Raw genomic sequence first — 21,949 nt, forward strand, 5'->3', positions numbered from 1 at the left:
AGGGGAAGGAAGGGAAGGAAGAAGGAGGGAAAGGAAGGAAGGAAAGGAAGGGAAGGAAGGAAGGAAGAAGAAAGGGAGGAAAGGGGAAGAAAGGGAAGGAAGAATGAAGGAGGGAAGGAAGAAGAAAGGGAGGAAAGGGGAAGAAAGGGAAGGAAGAATGAAAGGGAGGGGAAGGAAGGAAGGAAGAAGGAGGGAAAGGAAGGAAGGAAGGAAGAAGAAAAGGAAAGGAAGAAAGGAAGGGAATGAAGGGAGGGAAGGAAGAAGGAAGAAGAATGAAGGGAGGGAAGGAAGAAGAAGGGAGGAAAGGGGAAGGAAGGAAGAAGAAGGAGGAAAGGAAGGAAAAGAAAGGGAAGGGAAGGAAGGAAGGAAGAAGAAAAGGAAGGAAGGAAGGGAAGGAAGAAGGAAGGAAGGAAGGAAGAAGAAAGGGAGGGAAGGGAAGGGAAGGAAGAAGAAAGAGGGAAGGGAGGGAAGAAGAAATGGAAGGGAAGGGAGAAGAAAAGGAGAGAAAGGAAGGGAAGGAAGAAGGAAGGAAGGAAGAAGAAAAGGAGGGAAAGGAAGGGAAGGAAGGAAGGAAGAAGAAAGGGAGGAAAGTGGAAGGAAGGGAAGGAAGAATGAAGGGAGGGAGGGAAGGAAGAAGAAAGGGAGGAAAGGGAAGGAAGGGAAGGAAGAAGGAGGGAAAGGAAGGAAGAAGAAAGGAAGGGAAGGAAGGAAGGAAGAAGAAAGAGGAAAGGGGAGGAAAAGGGAAGAAAGGGAAGGAAGAATGAAGGGAGGAAAGGGGAAGGAAGGGAAGGAAGAAGGAGGGAAAGGAAGGAAGAAGAAAGGAAGGGAAGGAAGGAAGGAAGAAGAAAGGGAGGAAAGGGGAAGAAAGGGAAGGTAGAATGAAGGAGGGAAGGAAGAAGAAAGGGAGGAAAGGGAAGGAAGGGAAGGAAGAAGGAGGATAAGGAAGGAAGAAGAAAGGGAGGAAAGGAAGGAAGGAAGAAGAAAGGAAGGAAAGGGGAAGGAAGGGAAGGAAGAAGAAAGGGAGGGAAGGGAGGGAAGAAGAAAGGGAAGGGAAGGGAGAAGAAAAGGAGAGGAAGGAAGGGAAGGAAGGAAGGAAGAAGAAAGGGAGGAAAGGGGAAGGAAGGGAAGGAAGAAGAAAAGGAGAGAAAGGAAGGGAAGGGGCAGAGAAAGGAAGGAGGGGGAAGGGTGGGAGGGAGGAAGGAACAAAAAGAGTCAGAGAGAGAAGGAAGGAAGGAATGGAAAAGAAAGGGAGAGAGGAAAAGGAAAGAGAGGAGGAAGAGGAAGAGAAGAGAGAAAGAAAGAAAGAAAGAAAGAAAGAAAGAAAGAAAGAAAGAAAGAAAGAAAAGAAAGAAAGAAAGAAAGAAAGAAAGAAAGAAAGAAAGAACCCACCTAGACAGCTTAAGGACATTTCCAGGGTAATGAAAGTGGTATTTTCACAGGATAAAAAGAAGGGTGTCTGAAGAGAATTCAAAAGTTTGCAGAAATACAAAGTCTACAAAGGGGAATGTCTCCAGAAGGTCATTTGTGTGCGTAGGATAAAAATGGCTTGTTGAGGACACGGCTTTGTGATGGACGTTGGGGGAGAGTTTTGGCTGCAAGGACATCTACCTCATAGCTCAAAATTCAGAGCATGAGAGATTCCTCTTTGGAAGTCATTCAAGTTGGAAATTACTGGCCTGTAGGAAGCTGGAGGCTTCCTTTCCTCCCCTCCCTCCCCTCCCTTCCCTTCTCTTCCTTTTCCTTCCTTTTCCTTCTTTCAATCTCTCTCCCTTTCCTTTCCTTTCCTTTCCTTTCCTTTCCTTCTCTTCCCTCCCCTTCCTTTTCCTCCCTTTCCTTCTTTCAATCTCTCTCCCTTTCCTTTCCTTTCCTTTCCTTTCCTTCTCTTCCCTCCCCTTCCTTTCCCTTCTCTTCCTTTTCCTTCCTTTCCCTTCTTTCAATCTCTTCCTTTCCTTTCCTTTCCTTTCCTTTCCTTTCCTTTCTTTCCTTTCCTTTCCTTTCCTTTCCTTTCCTTTCCTTTCCTTTCCTTTCCTTTCCTTTCCTTCTCTTCTCTTCCTCCCCTTTCCTCCTTTTCTTCTTCCTTCCTTCCTTCCCTTCCTTTCTCTCCTTTCTTCTCCCTTCCCTTCCTTTTCTTCTTCCTTCCCTTCCCTTACAATGGCACTGAACAAATCACCATTTTTCACACTTATGACCATTGTAGCATTCCCCATAGTCACATGACCAAAATTCGGACGTTGGCAACTGACTCGTATTTATGACGGTTGCAGCATCCCCGGGGTCACTTGATACCCTTTTGCGACCTTCTGACTAGCAAAGTCTATGGGGGAAGCCAGATTCACTTAACAACCATGTCTCATAGAACAACTGCAGTGATTCACTTAACAACCGTGTCAAAGAAGTTCATAAAAAGGAGCAAAATTCACTTATATATCCACTGTCTCACTCAGCAACAGAGGTTTTTGGGCTCAACTGTGGTCCTAATTCAAGGACTATTCTGGCTGCACTCATCATATACAGGAGGGGTCTTCAAATCCAACAATTTTAAGACTTGTGGACTTCAACTCCCAGAATTCCTCCTCCTATCATGTTAGCTCAGGAATTCTGGGAGTTGAAGTCCACCAATCTTCAATGCCTATGGCAGGGGTCTTCAAACTCAACAGCTTTAAGACTTGTGGACTTCAACTCCCAGAATTCCTCCTCCTGTCATGTTAGCTCAGGAATTCTGGGAGTTGAAGTCACAATCTCAATGCTCCCAGAATTCAACCCCAGAATTCTCCTCCTGTCATGTTAGCTCAGGAATTCTGGGAGTTGAAGTCCACAAGTCTTAAACTTGCCAAGTTTGAAGACCCAACTTGGTATACAATAACTGAGTGATTGAATTAAATCCCATTTGGGGATTTGGGGCTCAATTGTGGTCATAAGTCAAGGACTACCTGTACTGGGCTATTTCGATGCTTGCTCTGGCATACAGGATCCTAGTTAAGTGGGCCGGAAGGAATCCTGGAGGACATCCAGTCCAGCCCCCTGTTAAGGCTGTGGGCCATGAATACAGGAGGCAGTTTTGGCACCCTTGTCCAGAATAACCTCTTTTTGATGCTGTGTGGGTGTTCAGGCTGGCCTGATCTGACCCAGCTGATTTGTCCATTTCTGGCTGAGAGAAGCATTGTATGGGAGAACAATGGCCATAGATCAGCCCAACAACCGCTTAATCTGTCTTGCATTGTTGGGCTTCTACATCCCTGGAGGGAAAAATGTGTTTGCTTAGCCTTGACGAACCCTGTGCTCCAACAATTGGCTTTCGTGAGTGAAGCTGAGCAAAAGTAAATTTCCCCTTTCCCCCCATTGCCTTTTGTTTTTGCCATCTGCCTTAATCAAGTTTCCAGTCCCTTTGCCTTCTTTGTGAAAAATATGCCAGCAATGAAGCATTCAATTCAGAACAGAGTTGTAAGGGACCTTGGAGGTCTTCTAGTCCAACCCCCTGCTCAAGCAGGACACAAATAAATGGCTGTCCGGTCTCTTCTTAAAAGCCTGCAGTGATGGAGCACTCACAACTTCTGAAGGCCAGCTTTTCCACTGATTAATTGTTCTCATTATCAGAAAATTGCTCCTTACTTCTAGGTTGGATCTCTCCTTGATAGGTTTCCATCCATTATTTTTTGTCCTGACCTTCAGGTGTTTTGAAGGTTACGTTGATCCCCTGTTCTTTGTTGGCAGCCCCTCCAATATTGGAAGACTGCTATCGTGCCACCTCTAGTTCTTCTTTTCACTAGACTAGATATATATATATATACTGCAGATTACAGGAACATATTTTATTTATTTTTTATTTATTTATTTTTGTCAATTACTTACAAGATAATAGGTATAAGTAAAAACATAGTTATGAATACATGGATACATATAAGAAAAATAAAAAAAATAAAAGAAACAATAGGACAGGGCCGGTAGGCACGTTGGTGCGCTTATGCACGCCCCCTGCAGACCTCTTAGGAAAGGGGTGAGGTCAATAGTAGACAGTCTAAGGTTGAAGTTTTTGGGGTTTGGGGAAGAAACCACAGAGCCAGGGAGAGTATTCCAGACATTGACCACTCTATTGCTGAAGTCGTATTTCCTACAATCAAGTTTGGTGTGGTTTACCTTGAGTTTGTATCTATTGTTTGCTCTTGTGTTGTTATGGTTGAAGCTGAAGTATTCATTGACAGGTAGGACATTGCAATGTATGATTTTATATACTATACTTAGATCGGACCAAAGGCGGCGTAGTTCTAGGTTTTCTAGGTCTAGAATTTCAAGTCTGGTAGCATAAGGTATTCTGCAACGAGTAGAGGAGTGGAGAACTCTTCTTGTGAAATATTCTGCCTTTTTGGTTTTTCAATTAAAGTGTATTTAATTAATCAGTGGAACAACTTGCCCCCAAAAGTTGTGAACGTTGCAACACTGGAAGTTTTTAAGAAGAGATTGGACAACCATTTGTCTGAAATGGTATGGGGTTTCCTGCCTGAGCAAGGGGTTGGACTAGAAGACCTCCAAGGTCCCTTCCAACTCTGTTATTCTAATTTAATTCTAATGCTGAGCCACAAACAACTCCTTTTAAAAATGTCTAAACTTGTATTTGCACAAAATTGGTAAAGTGAAGAGATTCTGACTGAAGAGAATGCGATCAGGAAAATATTAGAATGTGCAGAAATGAATACGCTAACACTGGCAATTAAAGAAAAGTAACAAACTGAATACTATGTGATGTGGGAATTATTTTATCAATGGCTGGAGAATAAATATGAAAGTTAGAAATTAAAGAAGGCTAGCAAAAAATAGTAAACATGCGAAAAGAATTAAAAATGTTAAGATGGTGAATGTTATGAGAATTAGATATATTATGTATATTAGTATTCAGTAAGAATAGAGTATTAGCACTAAGCAATGAATATGTATAAATTATAATTGTTATTGCACAAGATATTTGTACCCAGATCACACACTGTTTAAATGGAAGATGGATTGTTTGTATAAAATAAAATAAAAAATGTACAGACATAAAAAAAAGTCTGAACTTATGAATAGAATTAAAGGAAGTCTGCTTAGATAGTATAAAGAACAAAGGTAGGAAGGATGTAGAACAACATTGCAAAAGAAAGAAGAAAAACAAGCAATAAAATGTATCTACTTTTCTAGAGTAGAAGACTCGTAACCTTTTGTGCAGATAAGCTCACTTTTAAAACAATGAATTAAACCTTGGCTTTGCACCAAACCATGTCTTTTTCCTTGATAAAGAGCCAATCCTCAACCTTGGTGACTTTTGGATGTGTGGACTTTGACGCCCAGAATTCCCCAGCCAACAAGTAAAAAAAAAAAAAAAATCCATCTGAAATGCATCATTCCCCTTTTGTGACAATTCAGGCGCCATGCATCTAGAGCACTTCCAAATTTAGGGGATGTTGTTGACCTCTCCATATTAAACAACTTTAAACATTACATTCTCCTCAAGGACCTGGTTTGCCTTATACGCGTAGACCTTGAGTTACAACCACAATTTGAGCCCAAAATTTCTGTTGCTAAGGGAGGGTTTGGAATTTTGCCACATTTTACCGCCTTTCTTGCCAAGCTTCATTAAGTGAATCACTGCAGTGGTTAAGTTAGTGATGTGGTTTGTTAAGGGGATCTGGCTACCCCCATTGACTGCTTGTCAGAAGATTTCAAAAGGGATCCCAGGATGTTGCAACCGTCATAAATACAAGTCAGTTGCCAAGGATCAGACTTTGGATTGCATGACCATGCAACCGTCGTAAGTGTGAAAAACGGTCATAAGTCACTTTTTTCAGTGCTGAACTGTCACTAAAAACAAACTCTTGTAAAACAGGGACTATCTGTATAATCACGTCAAATCCAACAGGAGCTACCCTCATGAAATTTCAGCTCGGTGGCATCTCGAATCATAGCAAGGCTGGGTAACCATCTTGGTATGTTAGGCAAAACTTCACTTTATTCATTTGAGTTTAGAGTTCCCACGTGGTGTGATTCTCTTCCCCCCATCACATCATGAGAGCAGTGTTCCAATATTTGAGGGGCTGCCCCAGAGAGGAGAGGGATCAACTTATTTTCCAAGGCAGGCCAGACAAGGAATAATGGATGGAAACTGAACAAGGAGAGATTTAAATCTGGAAACAAGGAGAAATTTTCTGACAGGGAGAACTATCAACCCATGCAACAGAAATTGCCTTTGGAAGTTAGGGGAGCTTCATCACTGCAGACCGAAGAAGAGATTGGACTGCCATTTGTCAAGAAATGGTGTAGGGCAGTCGTGGCTAACCTTTTGGGGCTCCTGTGCCAAAAATTAAGTTGGGGGTTATCTGTGCTGTATAAGGCAGATGCAACCAGAATGGTATCCTTGTCGTCTTTTCGTTAACCTCAGGGACATTGTAGACCCAAGCTTCTCTCTTCTTCTTTTGGTGTAAACTTCAATATATAAAGAAATAAAATTCTTCCTAAATTCCAGGGACCCTGAACTCACCCTCCCTCTGAATTCACCTATACCCACCCCCCTTAAAAAAATCTTTCTACCCACGGCTGGTCACTACCTGAATGCCAATTGATCAATAAAGAATAATTTTAAGTGTCGGATGCTAGTTTACCACCACAAGAGTGGATCAGAAACTGGTCACTGGCGCTGAGAGCCCCAAATGTTTTCCTTGTGTGTGACCCTCTTGGTGTAAGATAAGGGATAGTTAAGGATCTGCTAGCAGTTCCTGGTAGATCCAAAAGGAAGCATGACTCATTTATTGATCTTTATTGTGAAGCCACATTAACTGCATCTTGCAAGTCTGAAAGTTCAGTTCTATCAATGTCTCCTTTACAGCTTGAGAATAGAATAGAATAACAGAGTTGGAAGGGACCTTGGAGGTCTTCTAGTCGTGACCCCAACCTTTTTATGCCGTCGCCGGTACCGCTCTAGGCCCCTTAGGAAAGCGGCCACACCAGCTTTTCGGAAAGGCTTCAGACAGCTAGGGACCAGCCCCCCCCCCTCTGCGCCCTTCTTGACCCTCCCACGTCCAACCCTGCTTAGGCAGGAAAGCCCACACCACTTCAGACAACTAGGGACAGTCCCTTCTGACCCTCCCACTGTCCAGCAATGCTGTTTCTTCTCTGGCCATTTCCTGGGCAGGGTTTCCTTGCTGTGAACCCCCAAGGTCTTCCCCACATACCATGACAAGACCTCATGAGCAAGGAGGAACAGGAAACAGGAGGAACCCAAATTAACCCTCAGCCCCCTGCCCTCAATGAGGCAGTCTGTACAAGGACACCCAATGGCTAAAGCTAACCAGCTCTGTAATGTAGTTTGGTGTAGTGGTGAAGGTGCTGGCCTAGAAACCAGGCAGCTGGGAATTTAACAGATTAACAGAGTCGGAAGGAACCTTGTAGGTCATCTAGTCCAACCCTCCACAACGTCTGCAAGAAAACAAGCTCAGAGAGCCCCAAGGACCCCTCCATTTCTGTCGCTGCCTGTCTCAAACCTGGGAATCTCTTTGCTCATTTGTGGCTTGGAGGCCTCATAGAAACACTACTCCTGTTTATCAAAAATAACAAATTTCCAAAAAAGCTAAATACATAACAATACACATCCTAACAGCGTCCAGATTAGCCTTCGCTCAACATTGGAAACAACATCAAATTCCATCAGATGAAATGATTATCGAAAAAATTTCAAAATGTGCAGAAATGGATAAACTGACTTTGGCGCTAAAAAACAAAGACACTTCACTATATTATGATAGCTGGAATTGTTGGTATAATTGGATTGATCAAAGATAAATTATATATCATAAGGCATAAGAGAAAAGTATTAATCTACAATAACGATATAGCGATATATGTAAAGAACAGGTGTGTGTATATGACATAAATCAAGGTTATGAAAAAAGATCTTGCAAACTGTAAAAATAAGAATGCTTTTAACTTTCTCTTTTTTTCTCTTTTTCCTCTAAATTTTCCTTTCTTTTCTCTTCTTTCTTCTTTTCTTTTCTTCCGTTTATTTGTGTATGTAGTGTTGGTTGGTTTTAATTGTAAAAACTAATAAACTATATTTAAAAAAAGAAAAAAAGAAACACTACTCCTGTGTTCACACAATGCATTTAACCTGCTTACCGAATTAACCCTCTTTTGGATTTGCACTGCGTATCAAAACGTCAGCTGACTAAACAGGCTGGGTGTGTGTGTGTGTGACCCAAGGAGCCCCAGATTTCAGTAACCAAGTTGGGCGTGTTGTGGGATCGCAGCCCACATCGTTTTGACTTTCTAGGGCAGGTAAACTTGATTTCATGGAGGGCCGCATCAGGGTTTGTGTTTGACCTTGGGTGGGCCAGGGTGGGCGTGGCCAGGGTGGGCGTGGCCAGGGTGCGCGTGACCAGGGTGGGCGTGGCCAGCTTGACATCCCTAGTGTCAGGGGCACTTGTGGTGGCCCTAGCGCTCCATTTTCCCTGGCAGAGGTACTGTGGGCCGGTCCTTTGCTGTTTCCAGGGCGACCCAATGGGCCAGATCCAGGAGTGGACTTCAAAAATTTTAGCAATGGGTTCTCTGCCCCGATTCAGTGGTGGTATTCTATCAGTTCGGCCCGGTTTTGCCGAGCTGGTAGCAGCGATGAGCAGCGGAGACCGAACCACTTTTCTCCGCCGCTCTGCCTCCAGGAGGGCAAAAACATTTCTCAAGCCTTCGGGAGGGCCCATTTCCGGCCTTCCTGAACTTCCGGGAGGCCCGTTTTTAGCCTTCCCTGAGCCTCCGCACACACCCTACACTTACCCGCATCCAAAGCGGGCCACGTGGGGACTCCTGGGAGGGGAGGGAGGGACCAGCCACGAGTGGGTTTTGGGAGGGCTCCAAACTGTGCAGAATCTTAGCTAGGGGCTCTCCTGAACCTCTGCGAACCCCCAGCAGCCCCACCCCTGGCCAGATCATATGGGCTGGATCCGATCTCCCCGCTTTGAGTTTGACACCGCTGTTCTAGGGGAAAGAGTCAAACTTTTGGGCTCGCGTCTCTCTGTAGGGTCCCCATGTCGGGTTGACGTTCCCTCTTGATCTCTGCACGAAGGTAGACCAAGCCATCTTCTCCTGACCTCCCATGGCAGCGCCTTTGACCCACTGCTTTCTCTCTTCACCCCAGATGTATGGACGCTACACCCAAGACCTGGGAGCATATGCCAAGGATGAAGCGGCTCGCGTCCGGCTGCAGCAGGAGCGCTGGAGATTTTCCCCGAAGGAGCGGTTCCGTCCCTCCGAGTTTCTGGAGTACGACCACGGTCGCTGTGCCTGTTGCCGGAGTAAGTAACTTGTTGTGGGCTGAGCATGCCTCTTGCCAGGCCTAAACCCTGTGCGTTTGCATCTACTGGAGCCGTGGTGGTGCAGTGGTTAGAGTTCAGTACTGCAGGCTACTACTTCTGCTGGCTGCCAACTGCCTGCACTTCGGCAGTTCAATTCTGACCGGCTCAGCTTTCCATCCTTTCGAGAGCCCTAAAACGAGGACCCTGGGGGAACAAATTTTTTGATCTGAGAGGGCTGTAAACCACTGTGAACCGGTATATAAGTGCTATTGCTACCAGCAGCCTCTTTGAATGAGAGCAATGGGGGGGGGGAAAAGATGGAGAGAAAGGATCAATTCTGTATATTGCTGGGTACAAGATTGACCTATTTTCTAAAGCCCCCGAAGGCCAGACAAGGAATAATGGATGGAAACTGATCAAGGACAGATTCAACCTGGAAATAAGGAGGGATTTTCTGACAGGGAGAACAATCAACCCATGGAACAGAAGTTGCCTTCGGAAGTTGTGGGAGCTTCATCCCTGGAGGCTTTCAAGAAGAGATTGGACTCCCATCTGTCAGAAATGGTGTAGGGTCTCCTGCTTGGGCAGGGGGTTGGACTCGATGACCTACAAGGTCCCTTCCAACTCTGTTGTTCTGCATTTTGTACGTCAGTTCATCGTCGGGGAAACTAGGGTTTAACATATTCAGTGAACTCATCCTTTGTTTGCAGACAAGTGCTTAGGCTTCTGGGTTTCCATGTGCTAATTTTGTCCTTTGCCGTGGGCATGTAAATAAGCGGTTTGGATTACATTGTTCGGTGGCTTCCTTGATTGAAAGGCGCAAAATGCATCAGTTCTGGGAAGCAGGTTGGGAACGGGGGAGAACCAGAATTAATTCAGTGCAATTAAAATATCTGTGTTCCGGTGTGTGTGTGTGTGTGTTCCCAAAGGTGCTTTTTCAAAAGGCAACGGGGCTTTGTTTTTCCTTGAAGACGTTTTGCTTCTCATCGAAGAAGCTTCTTCAGTTCCTACTGAAGAACTGACCGGAACAGTCAGAACCGAAGAAGCTCCTTGGTTGAGAAGCGAAACGCCTTCAAGGAAAAACAAAGTCCAGTTGCCTTTTGAAAAAGCACTTTAGGGGCAACCGTGACACCAATGTCAGCAAGCCACCGTCAGTCCAGTGGTCCCCGGGATTTAAAATTATGAGTTTGGTGGTCCCTGAGGTCCAAAAGGTTGGCGACCCCTGACCTGAATGACTGAGAATCTCCATAAGATGAATGTTCTGGATATTACGTGTTTGCTTGGAAAGGGGAGTGGCATGCGCCCCCCCCCACCCACCCAAAAAAAATACCTCCCTTCCTGACCCCAGATCACTTGACGTGCTGCCATTTATCTATCATGACTCCAAATCAAGAGGCAAGAGGTTAAGCATATTGTGTGAACCAACCAGCCGTGTAGCTTTCCTTGGGCACAAGGGAAAGAATGTGGTTCATTTCAATGACCGTTTTATTCAGGCTCAGAGAAGCCACTCCTCACAAGTCTTTCGCACATTGCTGCCGTCAAAGGAAGGATTGTGCCGGCAGAATTGAATCCGACACCTTGCGGATATATAGGATTACAATTCCCTTTGTCCCCAGTTTGATGCAGATTAACCATTCTGGCCTGGGAGAACGGGAGTGGTGGCCCAGCCAGACGTTGGGAAATTGGCACTGTGTACAGAGAAAGAAATGTAGGCATGAGGAAAATGGTGTGGTTGTGTGCATACAGTCCTTGGGAGGCAGACACCAAAAAGTCACGTGAAGTGCAGTGGTGGGATTCAAATTTTTTTTTACAACTGGTTCTGTGGGTGTGGCTTGGTGGGCGTGACATGGCTTGGAGGGCGTGGCTTGGAGGGCATGGCAGGGGAAGGATAGTGTAAAACCCCCATTCCCTCCCCACCCCACTAACCTGCTTTCCAGCTCCGTTCTCCTGTGCAGGGCTACCAAAGAAGACCCAGCCGATCAGCTGGGACTCAATGGGAGGCAGAGAATAGATGGGAGTGGAGCCAGTCAGAGGGGGTATTGGCCGGTTCTCCAAACTATTCAAAATGTCCGCTACCGGTTCTCCAGAACTGGCCAGAACCTGCTGAATCCCACCTCTGGTGAAGTGTGTTGGGGAATCCTGAATTGTGAACCAACTGAAAGAGCTTCTTCTCCCCAAAGAGGGAGGCTTAAAACCGAGTATACAGAATAACAACAAAGTTGGAAGGAACCTTCAAGGTCTTCTAGTCCAACCCCCCTGTTTAGGAAACTCTATGCATTTCAGACAAATAGTCATCGAGTTATTCTTAAAAACCTTCATTAATGAAGCATTCACAACTTCTGGAGGCAAGTAGTTCCACTGGTTAATTGTTCTCACTGTTGGGAAATGCTCTCCTTGGTTCTAGGTTGCTTCTCTCCTTGATGAGTTTCCATCCGTGGCTTCTTGTCCTGCCTTCAGGTGTTTTGGAGAATGGCTTGACTCCCTCTTCTTTGTGGCAGCCCTCCTGAGCTTAATGTGTGTTGAGTCTGCAACTTTTGTTTATTTCAGTGATCTGGTTAAGTCACTGGACAATCCTTGGCTTACAACTATTCATATAGTGACCGTTTGAAGCGATGATGGCACTGAAACAAGTGATATGGCTGTTTTTCAAATTTACGATCATTGCAGTATATCCTCACGGTCACCTGATCAAAATTCAGGTATCTGGCAGCTGGCATGTATTTATATGCCATATATGCATATGAAGTAACAAGAACTGGGCCTGGCTAGTCTAGTGAAGAGAAGGACCAGGGTGGACATGATAGCAGAGGACCAATGTTTGAGGGGCTGTTATATCGAAGAGGGGGGCAAGCTATTTTCCAAAGTACTCAAAGGCCAGACAAGGAATAATGGATGGAAACTGATCAAGGAGAAATTCAACCTGGAAATAAGGAGACATTTTCTGACAGGGAGAACAATCAACCCATGGAACAGAAGTTGTCGCCTTCTGAAGTTGTGGGAGCTTCATCTCTGGAGGCTTTCAAGAAGAAACTGGACTCCCATCTGTCAGAAATGGTGTAGGGTCTCCTGCTTGGGTGGGAGTTGGACTAGATGACCTCCCAGGTCCCTTCCAACTCTGTTAAACTGTCAAAGAGGTATGATGTGATGTGTGGGTTCGTGGGCCTTCAGATTCCATCTATAGTTCCTTTGGCCTCCTGGTTTTCTCTCTTATCCTTCTCTTGGAACCTGCAACTGCCCCATTCAGACATTGTTCAGTCCAGGAAGGACTTCTCTAGGCTGAGTGTGCCACCTATCAGTGTGCTCAGTGGTACATTCCTACTTTTAAAACTTGAATTTAACGAAGATGAATTGGTCCTCCAAAAAGACAAATAACAGGAACACTTTAGAATATCCCTCCCACTTTTCTAACCATCTAGACTCCCCTTTCCCCAAAACTCAGCCAAAGACAGACAGAGAGAGAGAGAGATAAAGGGAAAGAGAGAGAGAGAAAGAGAAAGAGAGAAAAGGGGAAAGAGAGAGAGAGAAATAAAGAGTAAGAAAGAGAGAGAGAGAAAGGGAAAGAGAGAGAAAGAGAAAAAGAGAAAGAGAAAGGGAGAGAAAGGAAAAGAAAGAAAGAGAGAGAGAGAAAGGGAAAGAGAGAAAGAGAAAGAGACAGAGTCAGAAAGAAAGAGAAAGAGAAAGAAAGGGAGAAAGGGAGAGAGAGAGAGAGAAGGAGAGAAGGAGAGAGAGAAAGGGAAAGTGGGGGAAAGGAAGGAGAGAGAGAGAGAGAAGGGGAAAGAGAGAAAGAGACACAGAGAGACAGAGAGAAAGAGAGAGAGAGTGAAAGGGAGAGAAAGGGAAAGAGAAAAAGAGAAAGAGAAAGAGAGAGAAAGAGAAAGAGAGAGATAGAAATAAAGAGAGAGAAAGAGAAAGGGAAAGAGAGAAAGAGAAAAAGACAGAGAAAGAGAAAGAGAGAGAAAAACAGACAAAGAGAAAGAGAGAGAGAGAGAGAAAGGGAAAGAGAGGGGGAGGGAAAGGGAGAGAGAGAGAGAGAAAGGGAAAAGAAAAAGAGACACACAGAGAGAGAAAGAGAGAGAAAGGGAGATAAAGGGAAAGGAGAGAAAAAAGAGAAAGGAAGAGAAAGGAACAGAGAAAGAAAGAGAGAAAGGGAGAGAAAGGAGAGAGAGAGAGAAGGAGAGAGATAGAAATAAAGAGTAAGAAAGAGAGAGAGAAAGGGAAAGAGAGAGAAAGAGAAAGATAAAAAGACAGAGAGAGAAAGAGAGGAAAACAGACAGAGAAAGAGAAAGAGAGAAAAGAGAGAGAAAGGGAAAGAGAGGGGGGAGGGAAAGGGAGAGAGAGAGAGAAAGAGAAAGAGAGAAACAGAGAGACAGAGAGACAGAGAGAGAGAGTGAAAGGGAGAGAAAGGAAAGAGAAAAGAGAAAGAGAAAGGGAGAGAAAGGAAAAGAGAAAGAAAGAGAGAAAGAGAGAGAGAAAGAGAGAAAACAGACAGAGAAAAGAGAGAAGAGAGAGAGAGAAAAGGAAAGAGAAAAGAGAGACACAGAGAGAGAGAGTGAAAGGAGAGAAAGGAAAGAAAAAAGAAGAGAAAGGAGAGAAAGAAAAGAGAAAGAAAGAGAGAAAGAGAGAGAGAGAGAGAGAGAGGGAGGGAGGGAGAAACACACAAACGCACATTGTCTTGTGGGATCTGACTCTTCCTAAATCCCTTAGCAACTGCTCCAGTCACAGCTCGCCTTGTCCTTGAGGCTGTTTCCCTGTCAAAAGTTGCCAACTCGCAGGGGCAACCGCGGAGATGGCCCATGTCCAGGCTCTTCTGTCCTGGGGTAGCCTTGGCCATGACCGCTTTCCTCTCCTCTGCTCCAATGGCCACCCCCTGTGACCAGATGGGCAGGAGGGCGAGAGGCTGTTTTCCTATCCAGAGGTGCCTCCGTGCCACAGCCCTCCCACCCTCTGGGCCCAGCTGTTGGCTTCCTACAGCTGTCATAGCAATGGGGGAAGAGGATGGCCGGCCATGGGCTTACTCATGAAGTCAGAATTTGGGACCGGCCTCTCAGTTCCCCCAGGCAGCACTGGCCATCCAGATGCAGAACACCTGGAAGCATCTTTAGCTGTTGGAGTATCAAATAGCCAAGCTGATTCAGATTGGTGGTTCTGCTAGGCCCAAACCTGTAAAGGAAGCAGAAATACCTGCCTGTTTTAACTCTTTCCTCAATCTCATCCCAGGAAACACCTGAGTGAATAGACTGGGTGAAACCAGGCTCAATAGCAGTAACTGAGAGGGATCTTGGAGTCTTAGTGGACAACCAGCTAAATAGGAGCCAGCAGTGTGCAGCTGCCACACACAAAAAAAGCATTAACAGAGGGATACAATCAAGATCAAGGGAGGTTACTAATACCACTCTATAAAGCCTTAGTAAGATCACACCTAGAGTACTGCATCCAGTTTTGGTCACTACACTATAAAAAAGATGTTGAGTCTCTAGAAAAAGTGCAGAGAAGAACAACCAGGATGATTAGGGGACTGGAGACTAAAACGTAAGAAGAACGGTTGCAGGAACTGGGCCTGGCTAGTCTAAGGAAGAGAAGGACCAGGGGAGACATGATAGCAGTCTTCCAATATTTGAGGGGCTGCCCCAGAGAGGAAGGGGCAAAGCTATTTTCTAAAGCACCTGAAGGCCAGACAAGGAATAATGGATGAAAACTGATCAAGGAGAGATTCAACCTGGAAATAAGGAGAAACTTTCTGACAGTGAGAACAATCAACCAATGGAGCAGTTTGCCCTCGGAAGTTGTGGGAGCATCATCACTTGAGACTTTCAAGAAGAGATTGGACTGCCATTTGTCAGAAATGGTGTAGGGTCTCCCGCTTGGGCAGGGGGTTGGACTAGATGACCTACAAGGTCCCTTCCAACTCTGATTATCTGTTATCTGTTAATGCCTGTGGAGATAAAACAGTGCAGCGCAGCATGAATCTGGCTGGCCACCTAAAGCTGGGATCATGTAATTACAGGTCATCCTTGATTTATGACCCATAATGGAGTCTGCTTTTTCTTTCTTTTTTTTTTGCAGTGGCCGTAAAGGAAATGCCACGTTGTTAAGCCGACACTACAGTCGGTGAATGAAAATCACATGAAGTATTAGCACCGCTTTAGAAAACCTTAGAATAGGCCACACCTGGAATGCTGCATCCAGTTTGGGTCAGCATATTACTCAAAAGATATTGAGCAACTAAGGTGATTAAAGGCCCGGGGACTAAAAACATATGAAGAATGGTTGCAGGATTTGGCTGTGGCTAGTGTTAAAGAAAAGGGACATGATAGCAGTATTCCAGTATTTGAGGGGATACCACAAAGAAGAGGGGGTCAGTTTATTCTCCAAAGCACCAGAAGGCAGGACAAGAAGCAATGGACGGAAACTAATCAAGGAGAGAAGCAACCTGGAATTCAGGAGAAACTTCCTAATAGTGAGGACAATTAACCAATGGAATGAATGAGTTGCCTTCAGAAATTGTGGGCGCTCCATCCCTGGAGGTTTTTAAGAAGAAATTGGACAGCCACTTGTCTCAGATTGCATAGGCTCCCCTGCTTGAACAGGGGGTTGGGCTAGAAGACCTCCAAGGTCCCTTCCAACTCTATTCTGATTAATTGATTGATTGGTCTTTAAACAAACCCATTGTACTAAAGGCCAATTTTCAGCACAAATGTTCTGAATTGTACAGATCGTCCTTGGGAGGTGAGGGCTCTTCAGCTGGAAAAGGCTCTCTTGTATGTTACTCCCCATCTCCTGACCTAGTTGATTGAGAAGTAACAAAATATAAACCTTGGATGGAGAAACAGTTTATTCCTTTATCTATAGATAAGTGGTTTTAGTTAGACTCTTGAAAGCTGGCCTTGAAGATAAGTTGGTAACAATTTTGAGACCTGCCGTCTCTGGCGAACCAACTCTGATTTAAAATCCTGGACTACTGAGTCAGAGCAGGCCTGTCTGTAGTGGTTGGACTAACATTGGGCAAACTTTGGACTACTGAGGAAATGAAAAGAAAGCCTTGCCCTTTAAGGAAAAAGGCAAAGTTCTTTCCTTTGTGGATTCAAATTTCCCGGCTGGGAGATTTTACTGCAAAGTCATTTGGTCAGCTGCATTGGAAGCCAGAAGCAGTTTATTAATAGGAAAGCAAATAAGAATAGATCCTACAGCATTCCTGAGATTAATCTAATAAGTGAGTAGGAAAACCCCTTTCTTATACACTTCAGGTTCTTTGATTTTATAAGTGTGAATCCTTGAAGTCTTTGATTTGTGTTTGGGTGATGAGTTCCTGTCTCTTTAGATTGGGATCTCTTCCTGGGATCTTGGTAGGAGTAATTGTTTTATAGTCTTTTTCCCTGATCCTTTGTAGCTATCAGTTTGCACCTGGTTGCAATATCCTGAGTTTCCTGTTATGCTGTTTGCTTTTCACGTGTTTTTTGTAGCTTGCTATCTATTTGATTTCTATGAGAAAGGATCCTAGCTAATGTGTGTCCCATGCAAAGGTGGGAGCTAATGGAGCTGACCCTGCTTGTTTTCACCTCTCTACATTGCGCTCCAAATTATGTTGCTAAGCAAGAATTTTGCCCCCTTCTTATGACCTTCCTTGCCACCGTTGTTAAGTAAATTGGTGCAATTGTTAAATTAGTAAGATGGTTGTTGAGAGCATATGCACCAAAGACAAACTCCTTGTGTGTCCAATCACACTTGGCCAATCAAGAATTCTATTCTAATCTATTAAGTGAATCTTTAACTTGGCTTATTAAACCAATGGCCGTAATTCGAGGACTACCTATATTTCATAACTCCAACACTTTGAGCGGGGACAAGATACCTATTTGAAGCCTCACATTGCCCCTAAATGATCAGTGGCAGGGCAAAAACATCAGCTGAAATTTGTTCCCAATTGTTTTCAGATGGATAACAAATTAGATCAGTGATGGCTAACCTATGACACGCGTGTCACTTGTAACACGCCGAGGCACTTTGACTGACACGCCTGTTGGTGTGGGGAAAACCTGCACATTTAGAGGCTGCCTGTGCTCTGCTCCAATCCCTGCTCCCTGCTTGTTGCGTGGAGGCATGGTGTCACCGCTGCCGCAAGATCTTTGCAGCAGAGAACCAGTTTTAACCGCCATAAACTGAGGTTTGTCAGTTTCATTACCTCAGGAACGCTACAGGAGGAAAGGAGATCCATGAGGTTCACAGCCCTGTAAGGTGGCCTTCCGATCCCCACATCCTGCACCTGCAGCCCTGAGACCAGGGAGACGAGTTTCACAGCCCTGTGTGCTCACCCCAGCCCAGTCCGTCATAAACCAAATTATTGATATTTCTTGAAGTGACACACGACCCGAGGAAGGCTACACTTTTTCCCGATTTTCGACACACCAAGCTGAAAAGGTTAGCCATCACTGAATTAGATGCAATTCATTAAGCTTGTTTCCTGAGGATTTAATAACTTTTCCTCTTCTTTCACCCTGAAAGTTAGAGTTTGGCAGCCGATTTTGGTTGCCTTCCAGGGATTACATGAATGGCTTTGGGCGAAGGGGCACGAACGGAGCCTAATTAAAGGTAGCCCACATAAAATCAGGAAATGGGAAAACCTGCTTACAATTTTGGTCAATGAGTCTAATTATTTTTGCTGAGTGAAACCTAGTGAATGTTCAGAGTATAGTCCTCGTCCGATGTCCTTTGAGATAAACTTTTGATCTTGTTTAGCATTATGAAGTCTACTTCCTCATTGAATTCATATTACCTAACAGTGCAAAAACAAACAAACAAACAGGACAATTTCTTAGGCAGTCTCATTCAACAGAGATGATTAGACAGCTGAAGGCTGAAACATACGAAGAATGGTTGCAGGAATTGGGTACGTCTCGTTTAATGAAAAGAAGGACTAGGGGGGACTTGATAGCAGTGTTTCAATATTTGAAGGGCTGCCCCGAAGAAGAGGGAGTCAAGCTATTCTCCAAAGCACCTGAAGGCTGAGCAAGAAGCAACGGATGGAAACTCATCAAGGAGAGAAGCTACCTAGAACTAAGGAGAGAATTTCCCAACAGTGAGAACAATTAACCAGTGGAACTACTTGCCTCCAGAAGTTGTGGGTGCTCTATCACTAGAGGCTTTTAAGAAGAGAGTGGACAATCATTTGTCTGCAATGGTGTAGGGTTTCCTGCCTAAGCAGGGGGTTGGACTAGAAGACCTCCAAGGTCCCTTCCAACTCTGTTATTCTTCCAGATGTTTACAAATGGACTGGTTTACTGTTTTAATATCTTTCTGGGTTTTGATGGTTGATAATATCTGAGATCCTCTTTCTGTCCTTTCTCGATGAGGAGGACTGGCATTTAGCCTTTTTCCAGTTTCCCTAGTTGTCTTCTTCATTGGTACTCTTTGGGATTTCATTTATTTGAGATTTAATTTAAACTTTTTCATTTTTTGAAACTGAATTTCCTTTTCAAGAAGTCCCACCCAGCTTCAAATCCATTTACCTTTTAAGGTGTTTTTTTTTAAAAATATCACATCTTCCTTAATTTTTCTTAGTTCATTAGAATTTTGCTTTTTAAAATCCAAGGTTGTTTCCAAGCAAGCTTTTTAAAAAGAATAAGGACTCTAATATTGTATAGCCATTCGCACCCGGCTTTCATCTCTTTAATATCTCCAACCAATCCTGTTAGTAAGGACCAAGTCCGAAGTAGCCGTTCCCCTGATGCACAACTCAAACATTTGGAAAGAGAAAATTATCACCAAGACGAGTGAAAAATCGATGTGACATCTTGGGTCCTGCAGAATGACTCTTCCCAGAAAAGAGTCATTCTGCGGTTGAAATCTCCCATTCTGACCACTTCATGGTTTTCTGCTTTAATAAATCTTCCCTCTGTCTTCTTCTAATTGGCTGGATGGTCTCTGACAGACTCCCACGCAAGATAGTCATCCTTTTAATTTGCATCTTGCATCTTAACCCTGATGCTTTTCAACACTCCGGTACCATCAATCCAATGGATCTCTGCTCAGTTCATCTCTGGTACCCATCTCTACACCATCACGTCCTTCTGTTGTTCTCTGTTATTCTGCCTGTCTGTCTATCATATGAATCCCTGCCCAAAAGCAGGATACATTATACCAGAGGTCTCCAAATTTGGTGACTTTAAGACTTGTGGACTTCAACTCCGAGAATTCTGCAGCCATCTCTACCCCATCACGTCCCTCCGGTGTTCTCTGTCTGTCTGTCTGTCTGTCTATATCGGTGTATCTATCCCAGGGATCTTCAAACTTGACAGCTTTAAGACTTGTGGACTTCCAACTCCCAGAATTCCTCCGCCAGTCATATTAGCTCCTGGAATTCTGGGAGTTGAAGTCCACAAGTCATGAAACTTGCCAAGCTTGAAGACCCTTGACCTATCATATATATCTATCACACAGAATCGGGGGCTGGAAGGGATCTTGGAGGTCATCTGGTCCAGCCTCCAGCCTAAAGCAGGAGACCTGGCTTATACCATTCTGGACAAACATCCAAATGTCCAAGGAGGCATTTATTTTCTTTCTTTTCTTTTCTTTTCTTTCTTTCTTTCTTTCTTTCTTTCTTTCTTTCTTTTCTTTCTTTCTTTCTTTTTTTTCTTTCTTTCTTTCTTTCTTTCTTTCTTTCTTTCTTTCTTTCTTTCTTTCTTTCTTTCTTTCTTTCTTCTTTCTTTCTTTCTTTCTATTTTTATTTTTTAATGAACTTCCATTAAACAGTGTGTTGTCTCTGTGCTATTACAATCAAAATTGGCAATATTCATTACATTGACAATAATTCTCTAAATCATACAATATTAATAATTAGCATTATAACTCTACTCATTGCTCCCTCTTAACATAACTTCTAATGAAAATATAATATTATATTAGGTATGGTAATCTTAACAATCATATATAATAATCATCGTATTGTTTACATCTCTATCTTAACCCGTATTCTTTATTTCACTAATCTCCATTTTTCTCACTTCTATTTTTATTCTCCAACCGTCCATAAAATAGCTCCCATGTCATATAATATTCAGTTTGTTCTTTCTCCTTTATAGAAAGTGTTAATCTGTTCATTTCTGCACATTCTAATATTTTCCTAAAGGAAAATAGGCATTTTCTGACAATGAGAACAATTAATCAATGGAAGAGCTTGCCTCTCAGACTTGTGGGTGCTCTAACACTGGAAGTTTTCAAACACTGGACAAACCCTTTGACTGGAATGATAGAAAGGGTTATAATGATATATAAAGGGTTGGACTATCTCCAAGATCTCTTCAAGCCCAAGATTCTACATTCTACTTGTTCTTCTGAAATCAAGGGTCCTTGTCAATCCAACCCTATTTCTCTAAAGCCTGTTATATCAGAGTTGACTGTGGACTTCACGATTACAGATTAACAGAGTTGGAAGGGATCTTGTAGGTCATCTAGTCCAACCTTCCGCCCAAGAAGATCCTACACCAGGGGTCTTCAAACTTGACAGCTTTAAGACTTGTGGACTTTAACTCCCAGAATTCCTCCTCCAGTCATGTTAGCTCAGGAATTGTGGGAGTTGAAGTCCACAAGTCTTAAACTTGCCAAGTTTGAAGGCCCTTGCCCTACACCATTTCTGACAGTCCAGTCCCTTCTTGAAAGCCTCCATTGATGGAGCACCCACAATTTCCGAAGGCAACTTCTGTACCATTGGTTGGTTGTTCTCACTGTCAGAAAATTTCTCCTTATTTCCAGGTTGAATCTCTCCTTGTTCAGTTTCCATCCATTATTCCCTGTCTGGCCTTTGGGTGCTTTGGAAAATAGCTTGACCCCTTCCTTTCTGTGGCAGCCCCTCGAATATTAGAATATGATGTCCATTTTGTTATCCACACTGTAGTATTATACCTTAGTATACTGAAATTTAATAAAGGTGTGGCATCTCTGAATTTATCATCTTTGTTTCATCATCTCCTGTCTTTATTATTTTGTACAAATAACTCAAGGCGACGAAAATATCGAACACACTTCTTCCTCCTATTATCTCCACAGCAACAACCCTGTGTGGAGAATTGGGCTGAGACAGAATGACTGGCCCAAAGTTACTCAGGTGGCTTTCATGCCTAAGAATGAACTAGAATTCACCATCTCCTGGTTTCTAAGCTAGCACTTTAACCATGATTAAACAGCTGCTGCATTTTGAAATTTGTCCTTAGGACTGAATAAATGACCTGCTGAGGAAACATTAAGTTTTATCTTCCATTTTCTGTTCTACCATCTCAAATTGTTCCTTTTAAATTGGTCTCCTCTTGACTGATAAACCATAGGGTGCTGTTGTGTCTGAATGTGAGAAACAATGATTTTGCCCTGAACCTGAAAACACAGTTTGATCTTGCTTTGGAACAAATGATGGTTTGAATACTGTTCAAGCAGAATAATTATTTTAGAGGGATTTATATGTTACGATTTTCATGTTTTATGCTGTAAGCTGCCCAGAGTTTACAGATTACAGGTAATCAGAGTTGGAAGGGACCTTGTAGGTCATCTAGTCCAACCCTCCACCTAAGCAGGAGACCCTACACAATTTCTGACAAATGGCAGTCCAATCTCTTCTTGAAAGTCTCAAGTGATGACGCTCCCACAACTTCCGAGGGCAA

The 21,949-nt window shown here is 43.7% G+C and overlaps 1 protein-coding gene across 2 annotated transcripts in view; it reads left to right on the forward strand.

Annotated features, from left to right (window-relative positions):
* Nucleotides 1-21,949, forward strand: part of CLCN2 (chloride voltage-gated channel 2) — a 143,325-nt gene that overhangs the window by 36,752 nt on the left and 84,624 nt on the right. For both annotated transcript variants that reach the window (XM_087965430.1, XM_087965431.1), the window contains exon 2: nucleotides 9,149-9,305. In XM_087965430.1, coding sequence (XP_087821556.1) covers nucleotides 9,149-9,305 — 157 coding nt within the window. The remainder of the gene's footprint in view (nucleotides 1-9,148; nucleotides 9,306-21,949) is intronic.

Source organism: Notechis scutatus, chromosome 4, assembly GCF_049901735.1.
Source record: "Notechis scutatus isolate UNSWTSFEM ecotype Mainland chromosome 4, rNotScu1.2, whole genome shotgun sequence".
NCBI classification, from domain to species: Eukaryota; Metazoa; Chordata; class Lepidosauria; order Squamata; family Elapidae; genus Notechis; species Notechis scutatus.